Source organism: Falco cherrug, chromosome 6 (assembly GCF_023634085.1).
Source record: "Falco cherrug isolate bFalChe1 chromosome 6, bFalChe1.pri, whole genome shotgun sequence".
In the NCBI taxonomy this organism is placed as follows: Eukaryota; Metazoa; Chordata; class Aves; order Falconiformes; family Falconidae; genus Falco; species Falco cherrug.
The window spans coordinates 4,993,616-5,002,554 of NC_073702.1; the positions used below are offsets into that span (position 1 = coordinate 4,993,616).

General features: G+C 49.8%; 2 protein-coding genes across 2 annotated transcripts; one reads left to right on the forward strand and one right to left on the reverse strand.

Moving 5' to 3' along the window:
• Positions 1–3,037: 3,037 nt before the first annotated feature.
• On the reverse strand, positions 3,038–5,267 carry PNRC1 (proline rich nuclear receptor coactivator 1). The gene is made up of 2 exons (XM_055713701.1): positions 4,839–5,267; positions 3,038–4,201 (listed from the first exon to the last, which is right to left on the reverse strand). Exons 1-2 carry the CDS (start codon positions 5,265–5,267, stop codon positions 3,761–3,763), a joined length of 870 nt encoding a protein of 289 aa, XP_055569676.1. The 3' UTR covers positions 3,038–3,760.
• BORCS6 (BLOC-1 related complex subunit 6) lies at positions 5,266–8,628 on the forward strand. The gene is given in 2 exon segments (XM_055713700.1): positions 5,266–5,445; positions 5,447–8,628. Coding segments are annotated over 2 exon segments (1,263 nt in total). The 3' UTR covers positions 6,530–8,628.
• Positions 8,629–8,939: the final 311 nt, after the last annotated feature.

Consider the following 8,939-nt stretch of genomic DNA (forward strand, 5'->3'; position numbering starts at 1 on the left):
AAAATTACAATGAAAGGCAATCTATAATATTCAGGCTTCCTACGATCTATAGGCTTCATATTTGATCTCAATACCAGGAAAAGCAGAAAAAAATCCTGAAGTGTGGCAGGTATCAAACACTTTATAATGCAAGAGCTTAAAATATACCCTCTGAAAATAATTACAAGAACTGCTTAAAATGACACCACTTGGACAAAATATTCATCAGCTGAAATAAAATTCAATTCATGGAAAAAGTTGCATCCTCGTAATACAGACTACTTAAGAATTTAGCAGCATCTCTGAGGAGATACTGGTGTAACGAGTTCAAAGGCACACAGGATTTCTAACTCGTCACATTAGCCGACAGAAGCATTGTAGCTTTAGCAGAGCACCAAGCCAGCCGTTATTAATGAAGCTGTCCAACCAGCTGAAACTTAGCCACGCGTGAAAACAACAGATACTTCTGTGCTCCATGAAAGCTAATTTTTCAGGACCATCACCGCATGACATTTAACTGTTTAAAAGTAACTCGCCAGTGACTGGTAGTTTACTCGCACAGCTGATTCCCCTGCAGTTCTGCAACACACTCTGCGACAGAGAATTTTGAACAGAAAAAGATTTTCATTATCTAACCAAAATGCAGTACGTTCAGTTTCCTTACTCTTGACTGAATCTGGAAGATTTAATAAGCAATTAATTTGACTGCTGTACGGCAGCCATGTGATGAGCTGATAACATATCCACCGAGTTTGTTAATTTTCTTCCTTAAAAAGGCTGTTCACTTCCTAAGACTTTGTACTGTATCGCAAAGAAGTCCTCCAAACGTTGACACTAATATTTTTGGTTTGTTTACTGGCTCTAAACTCAATTAATAGTATGTTGATATAATACAATGCCTTGCCTTCAGGGAACTGTGATGAGAAATCTGTACAAGTGAAGGAAACCTTGAAAGTGAAAATCCCTCTCAGGAAATACTGTGGAACGACAAAGGAAAAAACATGGGAAAGTGACAAAATACGTGCAGAATACGGTCCCAAGAGATGACAATGTCCGGATTACTCAGGCAATCTTGTTGAAGCACACATTGCACATAGGCCTAATTTTATAAGCCAGTCCTCAACCCAAACATCTTAAGATAGAAAACATGGAAGTGCCCCAACACTTCTGCCAGGTCAGAACAGGGCCAGGAATACTGACACAGAAGTAAGCTAAATGAACAGTTCCCCCCTTGCCCCGCCCTTGGAAAGAGCGAGCAAAACATTATCTTACCCTGAAAACCTTTAGATCTAACAAGGAATGGAAAGTTTTGAATTTCCAAGACTTCTGAAGCCTCATCCAACTGTTTTAATAGAATTGGCCAAGAAGCCAAAAACTATCAGCACTCACATTTAATGAGTTTTGTAATCACCAGGGTCACGTTGGCAGATCAGGGTAGAAATGAAGAGGTACGCTACACTGGTAAATTTTATGCAGGATCAGGTGGCATTCAAACTACATAACCTGATGTCAGCTCCAAGAGGCAGAGAAGAAAAGAGGCTGATAGTAACAGAGGTAATAAGGGGGAAAAAGGATACCTCCTTTTAAATAAGGCCAACCTACAAGGCTGATGGAAACTAGCTCTTACCAAGCTAGTTATCAAGATTCAAGACCATCAGAAGTTTAGCTGATAAAATTAACCATTGCCTAAAGCTATAGGGGATCGCTACAGGCGTTTTCCTTTGTGCTTGGTAACATTCAGGCAGAAGAAAAAAGAAGGAAAAAGAAGGAAAAAGAAAAAAGAAAAAAAGCACAACAGTAGATCAATAGAGCATATACCAAATACAGTAAACTGGGACTTATGGTCTACTTGAGTCATCCTTTGTGAGATTCCACTAAATTTTTCTTTGCCCTAATACTGTTTATTAAAAACCAGGAGACGTTTTGTTCAGTTTTAGAAACCAAGCTAGGGTACACTAAACTATGGAGCATTTAGATTAGGCAGCAAGCTGGGCTGTTGAAGCCATACATTTACCTTGAGCATGTACAATCAATCAATCCATCAAGTAATACAGGTCTATTTTGCAAGGCAATGAACCCGTTAACTCTTTGGAGCGGACCAAGTAATTTTGTATGAGCTCTTAGTCTAAAATATATAATTAAACAGCCTAAAAGCATTATAATGAAACATTTTGCGACTATATGATTCATTTCTATAAATGAAGCAAAGAAGTTCTCCCTTTTAGCAATCTTGTTTCGGGACTCTGTTAATGGAGACTGCCAATTCACACGCATGGAACAAAGTGATGCTAGATATCAGAAGCAGTACTGCACGTAGCATGAATGTAGCTCACACTGCTCACGCTCAGTCTCTGCAAACACCACTCATGCCAAGGAACCACCTCAGCCGGGACCCTGCTGATAGCATTTTCTTCCAACAGCTCTTTCCTAGTACATTAGTGCCCACAGAATTTCTTTTTCCCAATGGATCCAAAAACTTAAAAATACTTTCCTATCTTAAGCAAATTTCACCCATTTCCGGCTTTATTAAATACTAATTAGTAAAACAACTGCAAATCTATGTTATCTCCATCTGACACGCCTGTCAGACTAATCTGAGTCCAATTCCTTAAAAACTTTAGATCAGAGGAACGTAATTTCAAGCATAGCTGTTAGCAAGAGACAAATCTGATTAAAGCCACAAAGTTTAACCTGCCTCATCGACACCCCTCTGTCATTGCTACTTTTCAGTATCAATTATTAATAACAATTTACTATGAAAATAGTACCGCAGCATGAATTTGAATGTATAATTACTCAGCTTTCTTAACATCTATATTTTCAAGAAACAAAAAGTGTAAGGAACCCAAACCGACATATCACAAAGGAAGCTTTAAAAAAAAAAAAAAAAAAAAAACCCAAGAAATTCTTAATGAGGTATCAAATCTCTTAAATTATTTGGATAGTTAAAGGCTGAGGACAAAATATTCCTAGCAACGCACCAGAAGGCAATCAAGAGATTTAAGTTCCCATCCTTGAATTAACAGACACGCACACAACAAAAGAAAAAGAGACATGCTTAAGGGGAGGCCAAATTGTTTTATTTAATTTTTTAGTGACCAATTGGATTTTTGGCAGAAACCTCTGCTCTTTTAGTTTGGTTGGGTTTGTTTGGTGGTTTTTTTTTTTTTGTCTTTTTTTTTTTTCTTTAAAGAAATCAGCAGTGCTTAAATTGATGGGTTGGAATTTTACTCAAATTCCAGTTAATTTTAAAAACATGATGAACAGGAATTCAAGATACTGTTTCCAGAGCAGAGAGCAAAACTTCACATTTGTATGAAAATTCCATGTTTGTACTTGATTGAGACACAGAATGTAGAACTATTGTCAGTAGTGCATGGATAAAACATTCACATTTGATCTGGAACCTTAAAATCAGAAAGCTGTACTCTCCTTCCAAAATTGTCATTACCTTGTGCAAATCAAGTCAAGTCTTCATGTGTCACGCACACACTTAAAATTGTCCATATTTTATATACAAGACATCTACCATTCAGGCAGTGCAAAATACATCCTTTCATAACAAAACTAAAATGTACCTCTCAAAGTATGAACAAGAATATACACATAATACATGATGTACACTATTTACACAACCATAAAAAATATAATACAAGGATTATTTTTTTTTTAAATGTGATTATAAGACTTGACAGTCTTTTGCAATTTTTGTTGCAACAAGGCATGTTTTAAGCTTCCTGGATGGAGTTTTCTTTGCCAATTACTCAAGGGATCTCAGAAACTACGCTTGAACTTTCAGGAGAGTTTTCAAGTGGACTGCCATCAACTCCCTGTTTTGGTCAGACGGTTCAGCTGTGCCACCCACCCAGTGGCTGGGAGGCTTTGGAAGGACACTGGGAGATGGTGGGTCACTAAATTTTGCCCCAGCATAATTTTCTTTTTGGCTCGCTTCAGTCAGGGTGATAGGTTTCTTGGACTTGGCATTTCTGAAGTTCTCTGCGTTTTTAAGCGGCTTTTTCTCCTGCTTCTGAATTATCTCTGGCGATACAGAATCTTGCCAAAAGTTCTCTATCTTTTTTGCCGAGGTGATCTTTGTCAGCGGCACGTTATATTTACTCTTCTGTCTGTTAGTCTTTGGTTGTTCACACAGATGTAAACCGTGAACAGGCTGGCTGTAGGGGATGGCAGCCTTCTCTGTCTTTCCCATCTTATTCTTTAAGAACTGCAGAGACAAAGAAGGCACGTCACCAGGGCCCCCTCGCCTCAGGGGCCGCCCCCGGCACGGCACCGCCAGCGGAGCAGCCGCCAGCCGGACGAAGCGCCCCCGCACCACCCCCGCGCCGGGCTGCCGGCGCACAGCACCGGGGACGCGGTGCGAGACGCTGGGGAGGGGGCTAGGGGGGCAGCCCCCCTCTTCTACAACTCCCCCGCCAGCACGTCGGCGCTGCCGGGCGGCGGGGGCCGCTCCACCGGCTGGGCCTCACCGCCCGCCCGCCGCCGCCATGGGGCGCTGCGCCCCGCGCACGTCCCGCCTGCGCGCGCAGGGACAGCTGGCGCGCGGCCAGCAGGCTAAATTCGGCTGTTGCTGGGCGCAGCGGCAGCCGCCCATTGGTGGCGCCCAGCAGCCAATCGCCGCCCGCGACTGCCCCTCTCTCTCCCCCCCGCGCCCCGTCCGAGCGGGCGTAACGGAAACTCTCCTGCCCCCCCGCCCCCGGCCACACGCACGCAGGGAGCAAAGGGAGGGGGCCCGCCGCCCGCTGCGCCTCCGGCGGGGTGGCGGACGGCCTCCCGGCTCCCAGAGCACGGGGGAAGTGGGGCAGGGGGAAAAGAAGTGAGAAGTAGCGGCGCTCCGCCTTTACCTCCTTCCTGAGGGGTTTGCTGGGCGCGGGTCTCGAGGGGGCGGGCGCGGGGGGCTCCTCGGGGGGGGCGGGTACCAGCCCGGGGGCGACCGAGCCTGTCGGCGCAGGGCGAGTGCGAAGTTCGCCCGGGCCGTGTGTTCCCAGCGGGGTCCTCCTCCCCAGGCCGGCGCGGTGCTGTTGGTATTGCTGGTAGCGGCTGGGCAGGAGCCCTGCGGGGCTGGGCCGGATCTTTCCCTTCCTCCGCCGGACTCTCTTCAGCGCGGGCCGCGCGCTGCCCCCCGGGCCCGCCAGGCAGCAGCTGGGCTGGTTCTCACAGTTGCTGTCCCCCCGCCTGAGGCGCTGGAGAAGAGCGGAGGGCAGCCGCCTGGGGTCTTCGGTGCCCGCCGAGATCCGAGCTAGGAAGGGCGGCGGCGCCGTCGTGGTGACCATGGTGGGACGTGGCTACCCAGAGCTGCACCGGGAGGAGGGGTCGAGCCCAGGTGGGGATGGAGCGGGTCGGGTCGACGGGAAACGTCTGCCCGGGCTTTGTGGGCTGAGATGGTGGCGCAAGTCGGATCCGCTGCTAGGAGAACATGGCGGGGGAGTGAGAGGAGCAGCCAACAGCGCCCCGGTGTTGTTACCCGAGCGGGGCACGCCCCCTTCCGCCCCCGCGCCAATCGCCGTACAGGGACGGCCCGAGCTCCACGCCCCCTCGCCGGGCGCCGCCAGTCTCGGCGAAACGGCGGCCCCGCTGGCCCCGCCCCGGCCAATCAGAAGCGACACAAACACTTGGGGCCACGCCCGCTTCCGCAGGCCGCCCAATCCGGGTGGGCGCAAACAGCGGGCGCGCCCCGGTCCCCGAGCCGCGGCCCCGCAGTGCGAAGCGAGCGGACGGGACGGGCGGGCCGCCCTGCGAGAGCCGCTGGCCAATCGGGCGGCAAACAAACAGCCGCGGCCGCGCCCCCGCGCGCCTCGCAGCCAATCGAGGGGGACGTAAACAGGCGGCGGCGCGCCCCCTGGTGGGCGGCGACGCGCTGGCGGGTAGGCCCGCGTCGCCCGCCATGGAGGTGCCGTCGCTGCGGCCCGCGGCGGCCGCCGGGCTCCCGGCCGCGGCGGAGGGCCCCAGCCGCGAGGCGGAGGGGCGGGGTCTGGACCGGGACGAGCGGAGCCTGGAGGCGCTGAGCCTGGCCGCCGGCGGCGGCGGGGCGGCGGCGGGGCGGCAGCTGCCGGAGGGGCGGCGGGCGACGCTGGCGAGCGCCCTGGAGCTGGAGGGGACGGTGCTGCGCGAGGGGCGGCTCACCCAGTTCGTGGCCAACAACTTGGAGCGGCGGATCCGGCTGAGCGGGGCCCCGCGGAGCGAGCCGCCGGCGGCGGCGGCGGGGGGCGGCGGGTCTATCCCCGCCATCGACCCCGGGGCGCTGCAGGACGTGGTGGCCCTGGCCGGGCAGGTGGCGGCGCAGGTGGACGAGCTACTGCGCAACGTGCACTGCGGCCTGCAGGCCCTGACGGCGCTCAGCGTCGGCTGCATCCAGACCTACCGCGACGGCGTGGAGAGCCTGGGCGAGGCGGCCGACCTCAGCATCCGCGCCATGTACGCGCTGGTGGCGCGCTGCGAGGAGCTGGACCGCGCCATGCAGCCCGTGCCCGCCCTGGCCAAGCGCATCCGCGACATGAAGGGCACCCTGGAGCGGCTGGAGGGGCTCTGCAAGTAGCGCCGCCCCGGCGCTCTTCTCGCTGCCGCCGGGATGCCGAACGAGGAGCCGCCGGGGCTGGAAAACCGGGGCTCCGCCGCCGACCTTGCTGGCGGGGCTCGGCCGTTCCGACGGGCCCCGGCCCGCCCTGCCAGGCCTCCCGCCGCCCTCCCCCGCCAGCCCCGCCAGCGGGCCCGCACACGGCTTCCCCCGCTCTCGGCCCGTACATCCTGCCGCTCCCCCCAGCCCCGGCCGTGACCGCCCGGCGGTGTGCCCAGTGCGCTGGCGGTGACCTGGAGGAAGCCAAGTGTTTGCAGCCGGTGGCGGAAAAGGCCCCGGTTGACACCGCGGGGTAAATGGCAAACGGTGCTTTATAGCTTCAGCTCCATTAAAGAATTCGGATTCCACATGCCTTACGCTTTCCATTTATTGAGGGCTAGGAAACACTAACCTATCTTAATTAAAAGCAGCTGTTAATTTTTTTTTTAACCAAATTTGAAATTGTCGTGAATACTCGCTTGATGCTTACAGGCGTACGTGCTCATTCGTAGCTGACTTAGTGCCTGAAGAGTAGTTCATGCTGTGGCTGTTGCAGCACATAAACACACAGAACACTGCTGTCTCTTACAGGACACTGGTTTAGGAGATGATTAAGAGGAAATTTAATATAAAGATCCTTGCTTTCCGAGAAGAATATAAAATCCATGGGATAGAGTTGAGATTCAGATCTAGGAACAAGTCTATAAGCAGTTCTAAATAAAAGCTTTCAGATAAAATATGCTTTGCCTCTATTAGTCTCTACAGTTCTCACAGTGCAGGAGTTTAAATGGCATCACTATGAAATGATCCTGTGATTTTGTTTGGGTTGTTTTTTCAATTGGGAAAATACCTATTTAATTAGACAAGGAACATAAATACATGATGACATTACATGGGTGTATGACTGACATAAAATAGGTACTTGGGAGAATTTATTTGTATGACTTGAAGCTTTTGTAAATGCATCACCGTATGCAGAAGTGATTTTGCTGTATCAGTAAGTGTGTCCTCTGAGGCCTGAGAGTAGCCAAATTCTCTGCTCAGTGTGGTTCCTATGCAACTAGCCTCTTAGATGATGCTCTTAGCAATCCGTTTATGTCCCAAATGTCCTTGTAACAAGATTTCAGTAGAGAAATGATCACTGTGATCTTATGTATGTGTAACGGTGCTTTTGGTGACCGGTGGCTCCTAAAAACCTTGGAGAAAAGGTAAACAGAAATACTACACAAGTCCTGTAGCTTTCGGTTGAAGAGCAGATAGGTTTATGATGGGTGCAGCTGCTCCCCCACCACAGCCTCAGTATAAACACCGACTGTGGGGCAGATGCAGTGATATGCTGTGCCTCTGCGTGTAGACAAAACTGAGTTGTAACAAAATAATTCATTTTTATGCCACCCTGGTTTGCGTAATACCTGTCTCTGGCTTATTCTGGGCTTCTCACCATGGCCTTGTCTTCCCCTCAGCACAGGGATGTATTTCGTGTGTGGCCTTTCAGCCCTAGCGATGGGGGAAGGCTGGAAGTGGGCAGTGCCAAGGTCAGGCTCTTTGCGGTCACAGCTCTTGTGGTACTGCTTTCTGGGGAATGGCTGTGGCTCCAGAAAGTTTTACCAGAGGATTAACAGAGGTTAGCAGAGAGAAAAAGAAGAACCTAACTGCCCCTGCCCATGGGCCTAGAAGACACTGAAGATTTCTTAACACCACAGCAACAGCTGCATTCTTGGTAGTTTTGGGGTGTTACACTTGGGAAAGTTTGAACTTGTCTGTCATGGAGCTGAAGTAGTTTTTTTGTTGCTAAGTGTGTTTTGTATATATGTCAAAAGTGAAAACCAAAGTTTTATCTTGCTTAACTTGTATTGTTGAAATGTACAGGAAAGAACTGCAAGCTTATTTGTATAGCCACATATGTACAGCTACGATTTATTCATACATGCTAAGGTGAAGCCTTTAAAGCATACACATTTCAGTACGCTATTGGTTTTCAGTAGCGTTTCATTTGCAGTCACCTACATTCAATGCTAATTCCCTGCTAAAATTGTCAAGTTTGTAGAATAAAATGATTACTTTTATGTTTTTAATTGTTAGTGATTAGTTGTTGAAGAGTTTCACTTCTTAATTATTGCTTTTCTTATTTGGTAAAATAATCCTAAAGCTAATTTAAACTCTGCTCCTGCATCGGCACAGACAACCTTTAATGTGATTGCAGAGCCAGTTTCAGTCTAGGTCCTCTGGCAGTAATTTCTGACAGTGATGTCATTCATGTGATGAAAAAGGGATGGCTAGTGAATTACAAGCATGAATGAAGCGGTAATTACACTGTTCGGGTTTGGTTTTTAATACCTGTCTGAAAGCTTCAGCTTGTTTGAAGGGCAGACTTCACTGAGCTTGGTGAAGC

Coding starts and splice junctions, on each gene's coding strand:
- PNRC1 (XM_055713701.1), bottom strand. CDS start 5,267: ATGGTCACCACGACGGCGCCGCCGCCCTTCCTAGCTCGGATCTCGGCG. Junction 4,202..4,838: donor GCAAACCCCTCAGGAAGGAG/GTAAAGGCGGAG, acceptor TTGTCTCTGCAG/TTCTTAAAGAATAAGATGGG.